Genomic DNA, 22341 nt, shown 5'->3' on the forward strand with positions numbered 1-22341 from the left:
GTACGTGATGCACAAGATGTGCAAAACAGTCTTAACAGAGAGTTTTGAAATGGCGATGTTCTCTGGATGTGACCGTCATTGTTTATTTCCGTTATCACATTACCTCTGGGCTGAGTTAATAGTAATTAAATAATGCTTGTTTCACAGAATGCATGTTAACCGTAAACCACCACAAAGGCAAAAACAGCTGTTAAAACCTGTATGCACAGTTTCAAGTCTACAAATGGCTGAGCTCCACACACACTGTCTGGTTGAATATCTGGCTTCTCCAGACGAGTTCAAGAGGCAGCCCAGCATGTCCGAAACACACTGATGATCAAGACACCGTGGCAGTTCAAGTCTCCTTGCAAAGAATGCTCATGACTGGTGTGCGATAATTTCCTCTTCGACAACAGTGTGAAGAGAGAGTTTATTCGTTTTTTATTCGAGATCATCACAATGTCGAGATATAGCATTGGGAGAGGAGATCTTAAATGTTGTGACACCCCGCCCTTCGATTGGCTTACACACCTGAGACTCTGCTCCCAGACATGTAAGAGAAAGGGGGGAGCCTTTTAGTCAGGGATCTATTAATTATCCAGCCGCCTCTAATTAGCAGTCTTCCATGGCGCAGATGTCCGCAGGGAACGCCATGTATACCAAATTCCACCAGCACCCGAGTTTCCCCCGACACGCCACACGAGGGACCCCTTCTCTACCCTTTTTGTACCTTAACTTTCCAGAGCTTGCCAAAGAGATGGATATCAGTTTACTTTTGGCTGATCTTAAAAGAAATATAAGTGTTTCGTCGAAGCGTTCCTGCTCAAATGTTGGGTATTCGCACTGCAGGGTCGGGGTATGATATATTTGACTTTGACGTCGTATTTCTGTATCCTAAATTCCCCCTGAATAACTTTTTTAAGATCCAGTTAAGACAAACCTGGAAAAACCCTAACAAATGCAATTTGTACGCAGTGATGAAAATGAATAAAAGGATATTAATTGCTCACCAAATCATTGTTGGTACCTGGTCAGTATAACAATGAGTTGGGTGGGAGAGATGTAAGGAAGTCTGATTTACTGCTGTACTTGGTGCTGTGTGACCAGTAGTTGGCTCTCTTCCCTCTGGACTTCCAAAGCAATGCCCCTTTACGGTGTGCTTTAAGAGGTGCCAACTTTTGGATAAGATGTTAAACCCCAGTATAGTGATGAGGACACTATCCTATAAAGATGGCCTCCTAATAATCCCCATTTATGAACTGGCTTCATCACTCCCCACTGAGAGCTGGTGTTTGGGGAGCGTACTGGTGCACTATGGCTGCCGTCGCATCACCCAGGTGGGGGCTGCACACTGGTGGTGTTGGAGGGGATCCCCATTACCTGTAAAGCGCTTTTGAGTGGAGTGTCCAGAAAAGCACTATATAAGTGTAAGGAATTATTTATTTATTAAACTGAGCACCTGGTTACTTGGTGATTAAATATCCTATGACAGAAGGAGTTAGTAGGAGTAGAAATGTTATCTGCAGTGTCCTGGCTAAATCCTCTGAAAAAAAAATTCAATAGGGAGCAATACAGTGCAATAGAAAAAATTATGGATTCAAGTCGCTCTGGTCCACCCAACTGGACGTAGGGATACCGACGAATTGCCAGGGGTAATCCCAAGTTAAATTAGCATTGGGGAGGGTCACACCCTCTCATTCTGCTTAAGGCTGTGCATGTCAGGATATATTCTGACCTGTTTATGTGCCTGTAGGTTGAAGCAAGGGCTCCCTTTCAAATAGTTTCATTGCAGGAGAACAAACACTTTAGTCCCTCAGCCTTCATGTGCAAAGCAAAACTAAATCAGGCTGACTGCAATTCCGATTTCAGGCAACATTCAGCACATTGCAGTTTCCGACCCCTTCCATCCATCCTTTAACTGCGTTATCCAGTACAGGGTTGTGGGGGAGCAGGAGCCTATCCCAGCATGCAAGGGGCGCAAGCCAGGGTACACTATCACAGGCACACACAGGCCGACACACACACTAATGCCAGGGCCAGTTTTTCCTAGGCATCAATGAAACTACTTGTATGTCTTTGTTGAAAGCTGGACCACCTGGAGGAAAACCACATGAATATGGGGAGAAGAAAGAACGCCACACAGATAACACCCCAAGTTTGGAATTGACCCCAGGACCCCACAGCTGTGCAGAGGCAGTGTTAACCACTGTGCCAATTTAACAGCCTCAATTTTGTATCCATGAATAAAGATAATAAGAATATGAAAAACACTTGAAAGATAAATGACCAGAAATGGACAGTTCATAAAATATTGAACTTAAATATTAAGGTGAATTGTACTTTTCAAATTCAAACCATCAAAATAAGTTCAAATGCTATTAGAAATAGCTTATCAAATGTTTTAATAACAAATTATTATTTGATGATAATTAAATGTTTTAATAATAATTTTAATACCCTTTCTTAAATAATTACATGGTTGAAAATTTTCATTTGAATACACTTATTTTAGCTAAAAGGGCTGTAATACTTTAAATGAATACATCAGGTTTAATTCATAGAGTTTCTTTCTCTTGAGAAAAAGGTTATCTCTACAAATCATAAGAAAGTAGAGAACTGAAATCTTCTGACCTACAAATGTATTTAAAGAAACCTGGGTAACACAGTGTTCTGATATTTTCTTTAAAAAGAAACAAATGCGTTGTTTTTTCTAACCAGCATAATCTGCTGGTCTGCGGACTAATTCACCTACGAAGAGAAAAACTATTTTTAAAAATCGCCCCATGTCTCCCTCTAGTGCCCTTTCTCCGCAACTGCATATCTTGGGCTTCGACGAGGAAAATTACTCCATCGGCTCGTAACTAGAGTGGATGTGGAATTCAGTTCCCGGGTGCCTTCAAGTCCTGTACAATATATAATGTATCACAAACCAAACCTTGCTTAATCGGCAAGGACGTTATTTTTACCCAGTAAGAAAGGTAATTTCAAACACCAGTAAAACCCCAGTATTTTTGGTACTGTTGGAAAAATTAGATGTAGATGGGAAGATCAAGTTCAGGTCCTGGACACTGGCCTATTCCAGTGCGGCACAACTCCAGTACAAGAGGGCCACAATGTGGACAGGTTGTTCATTTCACCTTTGATCTTAATTACCTAACTCCAGATAATCGATTAGGTGATTCACCTAATTAATTGAGGTGGATGCTGCACATTTGTGGTAGTGGAGGGCAGTCCCCACTACCTGTAAAGTGCTTTGAGTGGAGTGTCCAGAAAAGCGCTATATTACTGTGTTGGAAAGACCTCCAGCTGTTGATGCTTTTTAAAGAGCTCTAGAGACCTCAGGCCTGGATCTTTGCTCCTGTGATTTTCCGGGCCCTGTGAGCAAGAATCCAGATAGTCTTAGCAATTGTCCCTAATTTTTTAGAAATAAATTGGAGTAAAACCCCAAAAGAAAAGAGTATCAGGACCATGTGTGAGATCCTCAAGCGTAATTCATATTAAACCTCAATCATATAATAATATGGTCTGCTTACCATATACATGTCATATATTCATGTGAAAGGACAGAAAATACTGGGATGTTATTATAAAAGGAGTAGTACACAGAGGAACGACTGTGTCAATAATAATTAGAAATTTTACGCGTATAGTCACTTTTATTTAGATTCCCTCACGCGCTGCTGCCTGAGAAGGCCCAGCACAGACCGGTGCCTCTGAATGCAGGTGAGATTAATCACCTTGACTGTTTCAGGTCAGCTCAGAAGCTGCAGTGTCACTCCCTGCGCTGCGAGAGTTTGGCAGAGGGTCATCCACTTCCCTGACGCGCTGCTGCCGGTCCGTAGTTCAGGGGACTTCTGGTGGCTTAGAATCTGCTGAACAGAATAGGAAAGAGAGCACGATGACTTCCCCCCTGTATTGTTCCTCATTCAATAATGATTTCATGACGACGCAGATCTTAAAGTGCCAGTTATTTCCCTCAAACAGCCACTGACTGACCTGAAATAAGAGGTGGGAGCCATCTGATCTCACTGCAAGACCCCCCCATGCCGACTTGCAGGAATCAAAGACAATTAGCTTCCTCTGTGTCCAAGTGTCCGATCTGGCTGTGCTGCCAGTGGGAACAGAATCTGCTGTCTGCTGGCATCACCCGGTCAGACAGGCATGCAGCCAGCTGCCAGACTCCAAGAGGGCGCATGCCAAAGAGTCACTTTCTCACTGCCTTTAACCTGACTCAGCACTGGCCTTCAGATGAGCCATTGTGGGATCTACTGCAGCTGCAATTCCTGCCCCAGCCTCAACGACTGTGCAGCATCCAACCTCGACCAGTTTTATCCTGGTTCCGAGTTATCCTGTATTACTGGGGAGGGAGCCCCTGCTCATATAAACTACATCCACGCACTTACGTCAGCTAGACTGTGGTAGTTAAGCAGACAGTGTAATCAATACAAATAAAGCTGTTTTATTGGCTAGCAGATTTCATAAGCTATTACTGTCTAATTAGTGAGATGTTGCAGATAGCTAAATGCCACGAAGAAGGATTTTAGATGTGACCTCGGGCTGATCTGCGGCTGTACTGTTTCAGGATTTTAATCTTCCTTGTAAAACCCAGACAGAAAGAAGCAAGGCACACATGATTTCCAAGTGTTTAATCAGAACATCTCCTTAAAAGACACGATTGTCAAATGCCAAAATCATATTTAAAACATTTGCTTTATCATTAAGCTAAAGCCATACAGAAGACAAACAAGTTTAATATTCCCTAAACTGGAAAACACACTCTGTATTCACTTTGTAATAAAGTGCATATAAAGATGGAAAAATGCACAGATTCAGCATACATCTTTCTCATTCTAACATTACTCCATCAAAATTAAACACAAATTAAAAGTGATATTGAAATGGTTTCTTCCCTTTTAGAGTAGTCCATAATTATGTGCAAAATATACTATATACCAAATTAACTGCATGAAAAACAGGAATGTCCAGCAGACTAGGAAACAATTACGATTCATGCTACCTACGTGAAGATAAAGATGTGGAATACCGATATGGGATAGAATATCCTACCCACATTCTCCCATTCGTAACCATTTTTGCTATTTTTTGTTTGACACAAGTGATTTTCTATTGTTGGTTAAAAGGTCAATGCTGAGGATTCAAATGATTAACACACCCGCCTTCTAACTCCATTGATGCCACACTCTGTGCATTGCAGATACAGTCACCCATTATATCATCTCATTTTCTGCCAAGAGGAGCAGAAACCATAAACCTGAATACCCAGACCCCTGCTGCAGAATCGCACCAAACAGCAGCACGGCCCATATTCCCCAGTGACGGTGTTTGTATTGTAGATAACATCTAAAAGACGTTATCTAGATCCATTAAACAAGATTTTCAATCGTTATAACTTGAGAAGGTCATTTAAGGGAGCCGCCCGATTAAGACATCAGAAATGCACAATCTTGAATTTTCCGAGTGTTTGAAAACATAAGATGCTTTCCCCGTGGAACAACACCCAGGGGGGGTCTCTTCGAGCACATAATGCAGCACCAATATGTTCTAAACTCCATGGGAAATAATAACTTCGGAGAAAAAGCAACAAATGCAACGGAGTAACAAAAAACACTGATTTTAACAGCAAACAATCCCATTAACAGTCCTTTTGACACACCCTGAACATTCATTGCAAACGAGGGTTAGCTGACCAGCAGTTGTCTCTTACAAAATGAGACACTACTTGTCTAAATTATGAGTAGCGGCACTACTGGATAAGCTGTTGTTACAACATTTGATAAACTGTCACCAAAGAACCGGCAGCATGTCCTTCTCCTTCAGATGGGAATCTGACTTCTCAACATCAGTGTTCAGTTTAGTTCCCTTCTCCCTGGCTGGGGCCTGGCTGACCAGCAATCAACCAGCCTGCAGGGACCCTGGCCTTCTTCAGCTGAGCTTCGGAGAGTTTGCTCGGCTCAGTCTGGTGGCAGTACCACTGAGAATAAAACCCCTAAGTGAGATGAAGTTGGTGAGACTACGGTCTTCTCTGTATTTGACTGGATCTGGTTTAGAATGACTTGCCCTCATAATGCATTACAGGAGACAGAACAGGAAGCTTCTGAAAATGATGTTGTTTATGAAGGAATTATTTTCCCCTGCATATACAGGTCACATTATATAGTATTTAAATGATCATTAACATGACTTAACAGGATAATGGAATTTGATTATATGCTCAATGACACATTACTGACATTTTGTATTGCTTTAGCCTTGCATATTGATTTTTATTCTCTGGACTTCTTTTAAAAAACAGATACAGACCTTTCTAGCTTTAATATTAATATTGGTTTTAAAGTTGCACTTTAAAACAGGATAGTGTATATTAGTAGTTATACACAAGTACTGCAGTATTTTCTGCTTTAAATAAATGGATAAATGAAGCCTCATTTTTAGATGACGGAGCTTTGGGAGCAGAGATGTTTTTCTCAGACAATGCATATGGCTAAAGCAAGTGGGACAAAGGTAAGTTGTTTTCTAAGAAAATAAGTTTAAACAATTGTTATTTCTAGAGGCTGCCTGTACCGACAGTAGACTTTTGTTTCCAAGAATTCCCCCCATAATGCTCTGTCCTGACCTCTGAGCCCAGCAGGCAGCCTGCCCACAGGTACAGTACTTGAGGCCGTGATGAAGACTTCAAAGCAATGACCAACTAGTGACACCCAAAGCTGAAATTCTTTCTTGTGCTGTTGATTTGCACATGGGAGACTCAGTCCTATGTGGCTGCATTCCAGGCTGTGTGGTCTTCTTACACTGGAGGTTTGACAGCACTCAGGAATCAGTGCCTACCCGCCGAAAACTGCAGGAGCCCAACCCGAACCTTACTGCTGCAGGTTCAGCTCTGACAGGAATATTTACAGTCCTTCGCAAAGGACACCACAGAAGTCTCAAGGAAAGTGTCAAGGTCTTCCTTCCCACGCTGCCCCACTTCCCGTGCCTAGCGGCTGCCTGTCTTGTCGGCGCAGGCGTTGCAGACCCGCACAGGGTGGTCCCACCCACGCCAGGGCACGGGGCGGCGCTGTTCGGAGCAGGAGCTACACACCCCCTGGCCGCAGGCCCTGCAGTGGTGCTTGGACATGCTGGGCGTGAAGGCCTTGCTGCACTGGTGGCACTGGACGATCTCATGGTCAGGAACCCAGTAGTCCGGCCGCGCAACATTCTTCACAAAACCTGCCAGGTAAGAGATGACCGTGAAACATTTCTTCCGCCCGGCGCGCAACCGATCTGTTTTTATTTGGAATTATATTTCCGCTGCCTCTCTTTTCGGGACGCATTTTAGATTTTTAGTGGTAAAGCGATAAAAAGCCAATATGACACGTACAAACACTGTCAAATGTCAAATGGTTCAAAGTCTTCACACTTTCATCTCGTGAATTTTTGATGGAAAAATGAACAGAAGACTATATTGCTATTGGTGTCACTTCTCCTTTTGTATTGTACATTAGCATTTATGAGCGATTTGGAAAGATTAACCTAAAAAAAGCAGATTTGGAAACGGATTAACTCCTGAGGATGTAGTCGGATTAACTATAAATGTAAAATCAAGGGTCTCCCGAAATGCATTTTCTCCAGATGAAATCTGCTCGTCTTCCTGTCTCACTCAGCAAGGCAGTGTGAATGATGAGAAACAAACTCTCTGCTTTACCTAATGGGTAGTCCACTGCTGTTGTCACGAGATTCAGCGTGCTCTGGGCAACCTCTGTCACCCGCCGAGCGATCAGACCCCTGGGCTCTGCCTCAGACCCTGCGAGACAGACAGAGAGGAAGCCAACATTGCATCCGGTCTATGCACTTCCCCCATTCACAGTACCTCGGATCGGCCCTCCACCAAAACGCGAAGACAGACAGGCAATCCGTCCTCGTCTCCGCCCCGGGCGCGAGGAACGAGGGAGCCCTCACCCTGGCCAGAGGCGGCGCTCCCTCCCTGGCCGTAGCAGGTGTCGCAGACCCGCACGGGTGCTGACCCCCAGCCCCTCTCCGGCACGGGCATGGCGTGTGTGGAGCAGCTCTGGCAGAAGCCCTCCCCGCAGGAGCGGCAGTGGTGCTTCCTCTCCGCCTCCTCAAAGGCCTTCTTACAGCCGTGGCACGCCTGCACGACCAAGGGAAGAGATACTGCATGTTTCCTAGCCCAGATAATGAAGGGCCCTTATGAAGATCAAGATCCCTTTATTGGCCATATACAATTACTTGTATGAGCAATTTGTCTTTTCGCTTGCTCTCCAGGAGACACGCAGACAGGGAGAGAAGCTGGGGGTCAGAGCACAGGGTCAGCCATTTATACGGCACCCCTGGAGCAGTTGGGGTGAAGGGCCTTGCTCAGGGGCCCAACGGAGTAGGATTCCTCTGCCGGCCACGGGATACGAACCGGCAACCTTCCGGCCACAGGCGCAGATCCTGAGCCACAGAGCCACCGCTCCACGGTGGGCTCTTATAGACTAAAGCCACAGTAAAGCAAACCTGACTGTGCTTTAAGGACATTTGTTCTTTGAACTAAAATACTACTGAATAACCACTGAGAAATAAAAACATTCACCCTGTTTCTTGAGAGATTTCTGTATGGTTTTACCATGCTTTCACTGCATGTCAAATTATAATGAGGACAGCCCTGTTCTGTATCTGAAGCACATCAGCATGGCAAGCAACAAAGTGTGAAGGAACAAAAAAGAGTTGCAAAGAACCGAAATAATGGGCCGTACAAAAAAAAGAGCTCAGAAAACCTTGGATGGTACATCAGATTCAGGGATGGAGGCAATATTCTCACTGTAAACCAGGTCTTGCTGAGTTACAGAAGCTTGTACATAAATCAACAGCTGCTGTTACCTTCATCCAGGTAAATATTCAAACAGATGTAATTCAAAGCGCATTTCTTTGTGATCAACAGAAGACCATGAAAGGTAGAAAACATATCTGCTATCGCATGGGAGTGTAACCCTTTTCATTTTCCTTTCCACTGATTTCTATGAGAAGAAATGAGGGTAAAGCTCACAGTGATTTCTGCATTCGGTCTCCAGTAGGGTGGAGCCACCTGATCTGTCAGCCAGGCTGTGACGGCCTTGGTTGGCCCAGTGCTGTACTCCGATACGGACTGGATGACGAAGTTCACCCCATCCAGCACACGCTGTGCTGCATTCTGGTGGTCTGCCAGGAACACCTCATTCTGGACACAAAAAGGGAGAGAGTCAAGGGTGAGAATGATCTTACTGACTGGGCTTGGTTTTCTGTAGAGCTCTCCAAAACGTTTAAAGATTGCAGCACAGCTGCCTAGACGATGCTAGACTGACGAAGGTTCATGCCAGCTTTCCAGCACACTTCAACTCCTCTGACATCTGTGTGAAACACTCTTTTTCTCCAGTCGGGGCCTACAGTATCTGAAACTAAGAACGTCTCCGACACTGGGATATATCCGAGATGTGTGGCCGCATCCCTTGTTTGCTGCCAGGCCGGTACAGGAAATATCGCTAGAGATAAAAAACCTGGAGATCCCCAAATAGCCTTGTGCATATAATAAAAGAATAAAGGACTATTTTCCATTTTTTTTCTAGTGTGTACCATTGATCGATCGCCATGTTTTTGTACTGACAGAAAGTGCTGTCTGTGCTAGTTCTTCTAAATATCTTGAGTGTATGTTTGCTGTGCTGGGGAGGACTGTCATGAACCTGCCGACGTGTGCGAGCCTGCATGTAATGACGTGAAAGAGGAGGATGGGTGAGGAGGATGGGTGAGGAGGATGGGTGAGGAGGATGGGTGAGGAGGATGGGTGAGGAGGATGGGTGAGGAGGACTTACCCCCGGCCAAACGTGCTTGATCTCCGGCCGCACCACGCTGCTCTCTGGGTCCTGGTTCCCCATCCAGTACTGTCGGCTGCGGTAGATGATTCCGCAGCTGGCGCACTCCAGGACATACCTGCAGGGGGACAGGGACCACCAAGCGGGTCAGCAGTGCACCCCGGGGGCCGCACGCCAGACCAGCGCTGCTGTCACCGCAGTGTTGGCAACAGCTGCAAGGTCGTCCTGGCCAAGAGCACTGGACCACTCACCCTGACCAGGCGTACTTCGCCAGACCGATCCAGGGGTTATCAGAGGAGGCCGACGTCTTGGGGATAACAATCACCTCCCTGCCACCCTCATAGCATTTCTGAGAAAGATGACATACAATTGTTCAAGTTCAGATCTCAGAAGGAGGGGTGACTCCTCCAGCCTTAAGGTTCAGAGACCAATCCTTTTCATTAAATGAGATGCAGCAATTTGACGTGATTGGTACATTACACGAGGGCTGAATAAGCCCTGTGCTATTCAACACAGCAGTTTCATTTTGTTAACTGTAACAATATTTTTCCCCCCCCAACAGATGCTATCAAGTACTGCTGTACTGAAAGGTATGTTTTTTCCCCAGCGTGTCCCTCCAGATTAGAAAGCGTGGCAGTTTCATGGTCTATCGTGAATGAAAATGTAGTGACATCAGACGCAGAAATATTCTGGTGCACAGAGGCTGATGAAACCTTGGGACAGACTGCCCAGACCGATGGGATAAGGGACGCAGGGCTTGACACGTAACTGGGATATATCACACAACTGACACGGCGGCGTCACCTAATGGCCCTGCTGTGAGCCTTGCAAAGGGAGTTTACCTTACAGATGAGGACCTTGTTGTTGAACTGGTGGGCGTACTGGCACAACCCATCGGCCATGTGCGGAATGCTGTCTTTGAGGTGGTTCATGCCGTTCTTGCAGCGCACACTGCGGACAGGGAGCACGCGTGTTCCTATTTCGTGGTGAGCGGAAACTAGGCAGCACTTACTTCTAGCCAAGCCACTTTTCTTTTTCAAAGGCAAAAATCATTCGAGGTCACAGAGTACCAGCAAGGTCGATCGCTTGCTGTTACAAAAGAAATGGCAGATGTCCAGACCCTGAATCTACAGGAGCTTCCTGGCTCAATGAAGCTCTAAAAGTTAGTCCCTGCCCTTTCTTATTCGAGAGGCAACGCCTGCACGACTTCCTGCTGGCAGAACCATGCAGCTTTGGCACTGAGCCCACAGACCAACTCCTGCCTTACCTGCAGCTGAGGCAGAGTGAGGGGCAGGTGAAGTACTCATCAGGGAAGAAAGAGTACAGGCTGATCTTGTCATCAGAGATCTCTCCACAGAACCTCTCGCTCAGGGCCTGAAAGTGAGGGAGGAACGCAGGGGATCAGGAGGAATTTAGTTTGTTTTTTTTGGTGTGATCCTGGGACTGTGATCCTCTGTATCGACCCTATCCAACCTTGACTCTTAATTACTTGGTTAACTCAGTAATTGCCTTAATTGGGTAAATTTAAATTCTCTCCAGGTCTAATTTAGACAATGAAGTTACTTATCAAAACAGCAGACGTCATCTTAAAGCTTAACTTCTCTGCCACTTCTCTCCTACTTTATAACTGTATCTAACATTCACTCTAAAATGTGCCACACTACATCCCAAAAGTGACACTGAAGAAGCTCTATGCAGAAAGGAGATGAAATGGGAAACTCGCTCACCTGCAAAGCACTGTAGACTATGGCAGGGTGTCTCGGGGAACGCGTCGCTGTGTTTTTTACTTGCTGTCTGATGGTGTCCTGCAGGCCGGAATAGTCCGTTGGGGGGCAGACGGTCTGCGTGCCCACGTACTGCACCGAGCTGAAGGCCTCTGTCGTCAGCCCCAGATCGTGGAACCTCTTCTGCAGCAGTGTGTCCGCCTGCCCAGAGACACTACTCTCTGCAGCAACGACAGGAATGACAGGACAACTGCTGATATTACATCGGTTTCATCATTATTCCTTGCATTTCACATCATACTTTCAATCCCAGGGCATCTTTACACAAAGAATAGTCAACACCCTCACTTTGATAGGAAGTGTGATGGGCTCTTTTAACGATCAAATAATCGGGATCTCAGTTTAACGACCCGACAGTCTAATGTCAAAATTGTAATTGTCATAACGTCAAAAAAATATTTATGACCACTGAAAACTACTAAAACACACAGATTGACAATTCTGGGCCACTATGGGGAGTAAGCTGACTGGCTGGCGTATGTGATCGCTGCAGTCCTTCAGGGAACAGAAAGTCGACTTTTTCATTTTAAAGACCATAATCGATGCCCTTCTGCCGAATCCCCCTCAGGGGGATGACCTGGGGGCCCGTACCGCAGCCCAGGAGCTTGGTGCGCGAGGTCTCCTGGAAGACGACGACGGCGGGGCCCAGGCTGGACAGGGGCACCTCCAGGCCGCAGCGGCTGGACAGGGCGCGCAGCTCGCGGGCGAAGTGGCGCAGGTAGGCCCCCGAGGCGCTGCCCAGGAACTGGAACATGTCGTTGTGCAGCCTCTCGGCCCGTGTGCGGTACACCACCACGTCGGACACGGCCAGCACCTTCAGCAGCAGCCGCATCCTCTGGTTCTGGTTGGCGGCGGCGCCCAGCAGCCCCTCGGTGTCCAGCGCCACCAGCCCCAGCTGGGGGTCGAAGGCCGCCCACACCCCCACGGTGCAGGAGTCCTGCAGGGCCGAGGTGCGGAAGACCTCCTCCCCCCCGAAGAGGACGTGGTTCAGCGTGTGGGACTTGCCGTCACCCGTGTTGCCAAAGATGGAGACCACCTTGACACTCTGCACCCCCTGGCAGCCCAGCTTGTCCAGGAACTCTGCCTCACTGTGGACCTGGCGGGAGGGAGGGAGAAGAAGACAGGGAGCTTACGGCCTGAAGGGCTGCCTTTTCGATACCATCAGCCTCAGCCTGGACTGTGGAGCCTCATGCGTGGCCCTCCCATCGACAAGCTGCTGCAGTGCTCCAGACAAACACTGGCTGAACTCTCCGCGGTACAAAGCCGGCCATACTGGAGAAACTACTGGAGCCCGCCATACTGGGGAAACTGGACACACAACCACCAGCTGGCCCAAATCATACTTCCACACAATCTCCCCGGGTTTGACACGCTGGGCTTTTCAGAACAAAAAGACAGAATCATTTAGCGTAAAACAGTGCCGGGAAAAAGTATTCCCGATTTCCTGTTACTGCATATTTGTCACACTGGATGTTTTCAGATCTTTAGACAAAATCTTATATTAGATAAAGGGAACCTGAGTGAACAACTAACACTTTTTTGATTATTATTTCATTTATTTAATAAACAACGTCATTTAAAACACCTCTGCGTGGCACTGTAGCTGCAACAGATTATTAGAAATTAACTGGACATTTTTGAGCAAACTTATTTTTGTCAACCCTGGACTTATTTTAGTTTGTATTCATAATGCATTTTCATTGTGACTAGTGAAATTTCCACAGACATATCACCCATTCATATTTTACATCAATGGCGATTACAAATGTTACAGTTCTTTGCTGGAGAGGGGAAGTAATCGTTAATGAACACTATGAACCAGAAATGTAACATCTTTCTACACTATTGTATGTAAACCTTAAAAGTTGTTTCCCCCCTGAGGATTCTGACTTCCAAGGTGTTACAGGACGCACTATTGGACCTAAACTGTACGTACGACATACGACATACGCTGTCAGCCTCCTGACGTGCTCCTGTCACACAAAGGCGATGTCAGCCCCAAATTAGGTGTGTGAAAGAGTGGAATTTCCCCCATCAGCGTTTAACACGCGAACATATAAACATGCTAATGTCATTTTCGTTGCGAAAACTCAATCACGGTTTCACTGGTTTCGCCGCGCTCTTTCAGCATAACGTTACTGAAAACGAGACATTTCAAGAACAAAAAACAAAAACGTCGTTGCGATGTGCTGAGCTCTGTAGCCCCCTCTTCATGCTCCTACCACGATCGTGTTCATTAGGGAACCTCAGAACAAACCCGAAATACACTTTTTACAGGCGCATCCACAACTGACGGGAAAGGCACGCCTGGCACCCCTGTGACAGCCGGTGTCGTCTTCTAGTTTTACATTTTTAAACGTTCGTGGTTTTAGTTTCATTTCTGCAGTTCGGGTCAGAGTCGAACTTTTACCTGCAGATTTTCTCGGTCGTCCACCAAGAGGAAACTCCTGCCGCCTGGCGAGCTCTCCTCTGCCTTGCTCGGCCGGCCGTCGAGCGACATCTCGTCCATGTCCACCAGCAGCAGGTTCGACATGGCTCCCGACCGTCACTTCATCTTCTCGGCTCCGGCTCTGACGCGGCCGCCGTTTCACTCGACGGCGATAACGACACCATCAACAATAACAACAACAACAATAGCTTCCGACCCCAGCTTCCATGCTTATTTCCCACAATGCCCCCTCGGCGTGACCAAACAGAAACAAACTCAGCGTGGGGGAGGGCCGTGTCGCCACCGTGTGGCGAGCCGGAGGGATTGCGGGTATTGCGGAGGGGAGCGTGAAAACAATTCTCCGAAACGGTTATTTTTAACCCAACTCTGCTTGCACAAAATGTGCCCGAAGTCCACTTGGCAAAGAAGAGAGGTTTCTGGAATTTCTGGAAAAGTATAGGTCGATACCTCGACTAATTCCTCCCTGCTTGAGTTCAAGTAGTGCTTCAGGTACGTGTCTTCTGTTGTCCCAGGTGAATTTCACCTTGTTATCCGACTCCACAATTTCTAAAGAAGTCAATGGTCCTTTTTACTTTTTTTATTAGTGTGCGGAGAATTAGCGCGTTTTCTGAATGAAATATATCAGTATCGCATCATTTCAGTTTTTGTGTCTTAATTGCATTTGGCTTCCTCCGAGCACGTGGGAAAATGCTTTAACTTATTAAAGCATTATTGGTCAAATAAGTTTATTTGGTTTTAATAACGTTTTTCTTCCCGCTTAACATTTCCTGATCCAGTCGTGACTATTTTTCTGAACATTTTTTGCAGGTGTACCCTAAGTTATGTTGCCAGTATGGTTTAAGGATATTCTAGCTTGCTTTCCATTTCTGAAATGCGCCGATAACTATCCCTTATTGTTTTTTGAGGGCTGAAATTAGCTTCAATACATTAAGTGAAGAGCAAGAGCGAAAAATGACAACTGTAGAATTAATCAATACATACTGTACACACCTATGTCAACAGCACAGCACAGACAGCACTGAGGTGAGGGAGTCGCTGTTACAAACAGCTGTCCAGGTGTCAGGGGGCAGTAGTTTTCAATTTTCCATTTACTTTCTGTGGTCCTCTGTGTGGGACGCTAGGCATTGTAGGGTCCATTAAGATAAGATCACTTTACTGGCCCTATACAATTTCTTGCATTAGGAATGTGTCTTTTCGCAGACCCCAGCTTGCTCTCCATGAGACACACAGACAGGGAGCGAGAAGCTGGGGGTCAGAGCGCAGGGTCAGCCATTTATACGGCGCCCCTGGAGCAGTGGGAGTTGAGGGGCCTCGCTCAGGGGCCCAACAGAGTAGGATTCCTCTGCCGGCCACGGGATACGAACCGGCAACCTTCCAGCCACAGGCACAGAGCCACAGCTCCGCCCCGTTAACAGCTGTATGCTGCTTGTGTAACAATTCTGAAGCACAGGTTTGTCCATCCTGTGACTAACCACGGTCGATGGGGTTTGTTGTTTGTCGTTGAATCATGAATTGGGTAGCGGCAAGTGTGTTTTCTCAAGCTGTGTGTCACCTTACTTTCCAGGAAAATTCATGATTCAGGTTAACATCTCTTCCAAACAGCGAAGCCTCCTACAGTGTCCAAAGTCACCATATATAAGATAAGATAAGACTTTATTGATCCCGAAGGGAAATTGATGTTACAGCAGTCCAGCCCAAGACAAACAAAACAAAAAACAAAAAAAACAGACATCAGAATAGACGAAAAATTAGAATATGTACAATAATACAAAATAAATATAAAATAAAATAAAATAAATACATACAAATAAATACATATATATCTGTCCACTTACAGCAGCAGCCTGCTTTTCCTTAGAGGTCTCCCATTTCCAGTACTGTCCTGGCCCAGCCATGCTTACCATCTGTGAGCTTCTAAGGTCAGGCAACGAGTTAGTGTTGGTGTTAGTGTTGTTAGGGAGGAAATTGGTGTAATTGGCAAACACTGCATGCAAACACAGGAAGAGCATGTAAACTCCTCCCACACAGGCACACAAGGCCAAAAATGAACCCAGAACTCTGAAGCCTGGAGCCACTCTGCATCCCAACATGTCTGTCTGATAGCCTGCTGTATCCTCTAAAAAACTGCCACTGAACAGTGAAGGTTTGGGAGACCTGCCAAGCAGCACTAAAAAGGACCAGTCATGACAACTTAACAAGACATGATTAAAAATGTTCCTGGGCACCGTCACTTCAGATCACAATAATTAAAATGCTGATTTTGCAAATCTCGTCATTTGCTAAGTGGAGTTCTGCAATGCACAGAAACCTGCACTACTGTGATAGCATGAGGATCTTACTATCGAATGCCAGTTCTTCTTTCAGCATATGCTCAATAAGCGTCAGAGTTATTTCCATTCCCTCTGTGAAATATTCTTGTAGCTATGAAAGTAACCTTTGTCAAGCGCCTCTTTTAATTGGTCAATTCAATTTGAAAAAAATTATCATAAAACCGTATTTGAATACGATATTCAAAATGCTCCTATCAAGATAAGATATTTCAAAGCAGGGTGCCAGACCAGCTCTGAACTTAATTATGAGCAGCCAAATCAAACAGGGAATGCAGATGTCGTTGAATTTCTCTGAGCGTGCCTTATTGAGAACCAGTAGTTATTTAGGTTGAATAGCCTGGGTATAATATTTTGCAAATCCTTATTTTAAGCTAAAAGAAAGAGGGTTAATTAATTTGGTTAAGTATTGCTGAATGCACAGCACTGCCAACTAATTTCTCTATCTTCTGCACAGCATTCCATCTTTCTGTTTGATTTTATAACATTAGAGTTATTGTTATTAAGAAAATAGGTTTTTAAAAATGAAACACAGTGAAAAAACGTCAACTACTGCAGGCCCTGCTCTTTCTTTCACTGGTCCACAGAGCTGCTTTGCTCTGAAAAATTATTCCATATCATGTTCATGAAATATTTGTAAGGAGTGTTCTATAAATAGCCTTTGTCACTGCCTGGCTCCGTAATAGTAGCATAGCATCAGGGGGGTGAGTGAGATTCTAGCACCATAACAAAAAAATAGTGCGTCTCATTGTGGTTCATTGTGCTTTTGCAAGATTCTGTTTTTTTAGCTGGGTGGGATTGTTTCCTGGAGCCATGTTTTGTCAGAAGCTAAGCAAGGCCAGGCCAGCTCTGTCGGCCAGTCAGTCCTGGATGACAGGGAAATGGATGAGATACTCATTGCACAGCACTGCAATCCGGTTCGGGTTTTACAGGCTCCCGGTTCTTGCTGAACTTGTACCGATGAAGCTACAGTGAAAATTAGGTTTAACTCCACCCCAGCTGATGCCTATCCAGACTGTCTCGAGATGAGTTAACAGGCCTGACATACAGTATGAAGCTCAAGATCGTGGCTGTTTGCGTTATGCCTGAAATGGATCATCTCACTTTCCTGAAGATAACTTGTGAGTTTCCTTGCGATTGGACACTTGAAAAGATGAAGAAACTCAAACCTTCCCCTTGTTTAATTTGGGTGATCTGCATGACCCATTCCACTTTCAGAGTCTTCCCGTTTTGCAGCTATTGTGGTGGGTGTGCTTCCCTCGGTCGAGCTTCATGCACTGTGGGCACAGTTCCCATGCAGTAGTGCTTCTCAAACCTATATTGTATGAGTTGGATCGCAGTTGCATCCTACAGATGATGGACATGCGGTATGGTTGTTGGGTCAGCTGTACCTTTAGTGTTGAAATGCTCTGCAATTATGGTTATTCAGAAAAGATGACCCAGCAGTTGTTACCTCAATGACTCTCTCCACTTGATAATTTTTAATACATTTAGTGTAGCAGGCACTGGGGTACACCTTTTCAGCAATCCGTTCAAAGTGAGTGATTCTGTGCAAAATATATTTTATAGAACAGGCAAAAAGAAAAATATTTTTTTCTTTCATATCAGCTAAGTGAAATAATTTAATAACTTAGCTTGCAAATTTTCAAGGCTCTGACTCAGTGGCACGTACTGTAATTGTGGTCCTAAAGGACTAGAGGGATTCTGGTTTTCTTAATTACTTAATTGATCTCATTATTAGCTTAATTGGAAGAGATGAAACCCCTTCTTCTTGAGAGGCAGGAGTTTTAAAGGGACTACAGACCTTCTGGACAGCAGCCTTCGAGGACAGGAGTTGGGCACAATGCTCTCTAACTGAATTAGGAGGTGCTTACTGAAATTTGTCATCTACAGCTTTCATCATTAACGCTTTCTGGAGGCAGCAGGCAAGAGTTTGTCATGTCGTATTTAGTCAATAATGCTGGAGCGACCCGAAGGTACAACCATATGCGTGTTGCTTTAAAGAATTACCTGTAGCTTTGTTAATGTATCAACAGTTCGTGAATCCTTAAGGTGCGAGAATTGTGGAATATTAGGGGAAATGTGATTTATTACCCCTATCAATTGTAAGCGGATCGGGAGAAAATCGTATTTAAAATGGAGTTGCAGACATTGCTGAAAACCTCGCCCTGAAACACAGTCCAAATAATATACACCAGAACGAAAAGGAAAAAAAATGATTTTGCCTATTATTGTGGCTGGAAGAAAGGGAGGTCTGTTTTGACCGACAGCTCTGTGGTCCAACCGTGACATTACAGTAGATTTTTGGCTTAATCCGTACATTTCCAAGGCGGGACCGTTATACTGTTAAGAGCAATGCACTGTGGGGATCGTAGTCCGCTTCCCCCTTTTCGCCTTTTTACGCCGGTGACACGCAAAACTACAATTCCCATGGATGACCTAGAAGCAAGGCCACGGTGATTGGTCGCTTTCCCCAGCCGCAGCCCCAGAGAATGAATGAAATTGAAAATTGCTGGTATATTACATGTACAATACCGGGATCTGCAGTGTTACATTGTATTATACTATATCAAAATGGCCACAGTCGTGCAAACCCCACTGAAATCGTAAGTAAAGACATTTTCTATGGTCGTTTCTTGGCAGTATTTCTAAACCTGGCGGTCGCTGTCAGTTCTTCTATTTCGTGAGGAAACACTCGACAATTTTATTTCTTCGTCTGAAAAGTGCCAGCAACATAGGCAGGGTGATTTAATTCATTCTGAGCAAATAAGGGTGGAAAGTGACAGTTCGTCCTTTTGCGTGATCTTGATTTTGTGCTGAAAACGCGGTGCTGAAGTGCGAGCCTGCTTTTTGCGCTTGTGTGCACAGATGCTGTCTATGGTGGAATGTTAGCAGAGCAGACCGGTAGACCGGACGTTTTATATTAATAATGATTTCAGGACTTGCATGCCTGTGAAATGTCATGTTCTTTCAGGTGTTTGTGTTTCCTACACAGGGGATTGCGGGCGGGGTGGGGGGAGAAAAAGTGAAATTTTTCATTTCACTTAAGCACCTGTGCAAAATGAACCGTATTGGGAACAAGATTCAGGTACAGCACCACGACATCCCATTAGCCACAAGCCTGTGCTACTAACGAATTCCTCCTCGTTTGTAATGCACACGGAATGATCTTGTTCTGTCGGTCTTCATTGAAGCAAAAGTCCTTATAATGTCAGCGCTGAGTTATTCGTGTGTGTGTATGCGCGCGCGCGTCTTTTTTTTTTTCCAGGGGGCTATTAATATATATATACAGTATGTGCAATTAAACCCTGTGCGAAAATGGTTGCTGAAAATTTCTGCCGAGGCCAGATCGTCTCCCCTTTGGTGTTAATCAGATGTGCCTGGGCGATAGCGTGCCGGCTGGCGCAGACAGAGAGAATCCCGTCAAGTTCATGTCCGAATCCTTTGTGCAGAGCAGCACGAGAGCACAGCTCAGCCGCGCGCAGACTAGCCTATAGGTGGCTTCGCTGTTGCCCACCGCTACCTGCCGGAGTGGACCGTTCTTATTTCTTACCATTGGGTTTGGCCGTGCTCTGCTGCGGTTTTAACGGCGTGCTTGCTCCGAACGTCTGTCTACCTGTAACAAAGGAAGTCTGGTCTCAGCCCACGCAGGAGTCGGATATTACCTGCCTGCCGAACTCAGTTTAACTCCTCTCAGCGTCTCGGAGCGCGGGGGCAGACTGACTGTAAGGGCAGATGCCTGGGATGTGTGTTTTTTTTTAAATAGGGTCTCTGAAAGGATCATGGACTAATCACATTTAAACAGGGAGCAACTGAACTGCTCCGAGGCACGAAATGCAGTAGATGAGCAGTAGAGTTCCGAAACTGGGGTTGCGGGGGTCTATTAATTTTATTTAGTCTAATTTAAGGTTTGAACTTGTAAAACGTTTTACGTTACGGATCTTCTGCTTGTTCCGTGATGCCCGGGAAGGGGTGCGAGGAGGAGGGCGATGCCCTCCGGGCGACCCCCTCTAGCGCAACGCCCGGGACACTGGGGGACCCTCGCTGTCCTCGTGGGTCCCACACGAGCGGGGGTTCACGACAACCCCACCTCAGGGCCGGCAGTGTGAGCTGGAGTCGGGCGCATTTGGTGATGGGTAGAGGCACACTCGCTGTGAACTTGAGAATGGCTTTTCTGCCGATCGCTGAGACTGTTCTCATTGAAGGTATCGCCTGCAAATGACACGGCCGCTGCCTGTTTCTGGACGCTGCTATCCTCCCAGCCTCGTGATGTTTTAATGGTGGCAGTGAATGAGGCACCTCGTGTCCCCAAAGGCAGCCGAACTACTGCTGCTGATGGAGTGTCAGTGGGGTTTACTCCAGACCCAAGCCTGCGCATGGGTGGGGACTGGGGGGACAGACCTGTCCTGTGTCTGTGCACCCGGTGAAACAGCCTGACACCCCACCGGCGGTCTGTGGAGGGAGCTGAGCCTGAGAAACGCAGCCTGTCCTGGGGCAAGGCTAGGGGAAGCAGGTGAACGCGAGCACAGAGGTGGCATGCTCTGCAGATGCCCTAGAAACAGGCAGGGCAGATCTCCCTCTCTGAAATGGCCCGCCTTCTCTTTTTAATTCATTTCTTTCCCCCGTACAATTCCAGCCCCCCCTCCCCCCTCTCCCCCCTGCCCCTCGGACCCAAATAACGTGGGGGAGACCTAAACGGACCCCGTTTCTCCAAGATGTTGTGCTGCGCTGTTTGCCAACACTTCGAGGGGCCTCACTGTCAGCCTCTTGAGACGAGCCCCCCCCCCCCCCCCAAATCCCACGGAGTATTCCTTAACCTTTTCCACAAGATTCCCCCCCTCCCCTCATCTAATCCCTCCCCCCCCCTCCTCTCTCCTCTCTCCCTCAGCCACTCCATTTATAACAGGGCGCTGTGTACTGACGGATCTGATAGTTATTCTGTCTTGCTTCAGTGATTTGAAATAAATGAATTCTCTATAATTCCATTCGCTCAGCGCGGTTTATGCAGTGCTGCAGTGCTCGGTAGCTTCTGCTGGCTGCGTTCTAGATTTTTCTTTTTCCTGTAGGTTTCTGCTCGGTTTTGAAGAAGGAAGGCAGTTCTGGGAGAAAGAAACACTTGGTGTGCGACCTGCAAGTGAAACCATACTTCCCTTCCCCAGCTCTCCCTGACTGACAGGTGCTTCGAGCACAACTAAGCGTCTCGTTTCTCTCAAGCAGCTCGTCTGTCCATCCTTTCCTGGCTGTGTCTAGCTGTGTCCCTCCCTCCCAATGCCATAGGACCTTTCCGTTTTCATGCCGTTGAGCTCTTATTTAAGTATTCAAACTGATTATTTTCTTTCTGTGGCCAGTTGAACGTTTCTGTCTGGTGCACATCGGGTGGTGATTTCTCAAGATCTGCTGGACTGTCTCCCTCATGGTCCAGGGCTGACCAGCTCAGTTGATCAGTCTTGATCAAAAGTGTGAAAAGTTTTTTAATCATTCTGAGTGTGTCTGTCAGATTTTACACCCCGCAAGCAGGACGTGACTGCCTTCCTCCTAATGTCACTTTATTCTTCTGTCAAGACTGCTGAAAGCACTTTGACTGCACAGTTCTTGCAGTGGATTTAGTTTATATCATGCTCTGTGTGCCACATCTGCCGTGTGGTTTCCACGATCGCTGAATTTCATGAGTTCCCCCCCACAAAAAACACATCCACCTGGGTGGTTTTGCATACTGAGAATGTATTCCATGAACAGAAGTCTCAGAGGATGTACCTGTCTGTCTCTGGTTCTTTAAGGACAGTGCAGGGAGTACAGATGGGCCGGGTAGGTTTTTAGCTGGCTAGGTGGGGTACAGACATGGGACAGGTGAGCTCTGAACTGGCTAGGTGGGGTACAGACATGGATCAGGTGAGCTCTGAACTGGCTAGGTGGGGTACAGACATGGATCAGGTGAGCTCTTAGCTGGCTAGGTCTGGGTA

The 22341-nt window shown here is 46.2% G+C and overlaps 2 protein-coding genes across 5 annotated transcripts in view; one reads left to right on the plus strand and one right to left on the minus strand.

Moving 5' to 3' along the window:
• Positions 1-4610: 4610 nt before the first annotated feature.
• Positions 4611-14283, minus strand: LOC148672205 (zinc finger FYVE domain-containing protein 1). The gene is made up of 11 exons (XM_088627710.1): positions 14016-14283; positions 12197-12701; positions 11549-11766; positions 11089-11195; positions 10664-10772; positions 10073-10170; positions 9822-9939; positions 9023-9193; positions 7936-8125; positions 7682-7780; positions 4611-7206 (listed from the first exon to the last, which is right to left on the minus strand). The coding sequence occupies exons 1-11, from the start codon at positions 14136-14138 to the stop codon at positions 6974-6976; spliced, it is 1971 nt and encodes a 656-aa protein (XP_088483836.1). The 5' UTR covers positions 14139-14283; the 3' UTR covers positions 4611-6973.
• Positions 14284-14364: 81 nt separating this feature from the next.
• dpf1 (double PHD fingers 1) overlaps positions 14365-22341 on the plus strand; it is a 46149-nt gene continuing 38172 nt past the window's right edge. Inside the window, exon 1 of one of the 4 annotated variants that reach the window (XM_088627713.1) lies at positions 14365-14543. Coding sequence is in view for 1 of the 4 variants with exons in the window: in XM_088627711.1 (XP_088483837.1) it covers positions 18878-18987 (110 nt within the window). In the remaining 3 variants the exon portion in view is untranslated. Of the gene's footprint in view, positions 14544-18855; positions 18988-22341 lie in introns of those variants that run through there. The other 3 variants (XM_088627712.1, XM_088627711.1, XM_088627714.1) reach the window with 3 other exon arrangements.

This window comes from Lepisosteus platostomus, chromosome 4, assembly GCF_059453375.1.
Source record: "Lepisosteus platostomus isolate fLepPlt1 chromosome 4, fLepPlt1.hap1, whole genome shotgun sequence".
In the NCBI taxonomy this organism is placed as follows: domain Eukaryota; kingdom Metazoa; phylum Chordata; class Actinopteri; order Semionotiformes; family Lepisosteidae; genus Lepisosteus; species Lepisosteus platostomus.

Coding starts and splice junctions, on each gene's coding strand:
- LOC148672205 (XM_088627710.1), bottom strand. CDS start 14,138: ATGTCGAACCTGCTGCTGGTGGACATGGACGAGATGTCGCTCGACGGC. Junction 9,940..10,072: donor GCGAAGTACGCCTGGTCAGG/GTGAGTGGTCCA, acceptor GTCCCCCTGCAG/GTATGTCCTGGAGTGCGCCA. Junction 7,207..7,681: donor AGCAGTGGACTACCCATTAG/GTAAAGCAGAGA, acceptor CTTACCTGGCAG/GTTTTGTGAAGAATGTTGCG.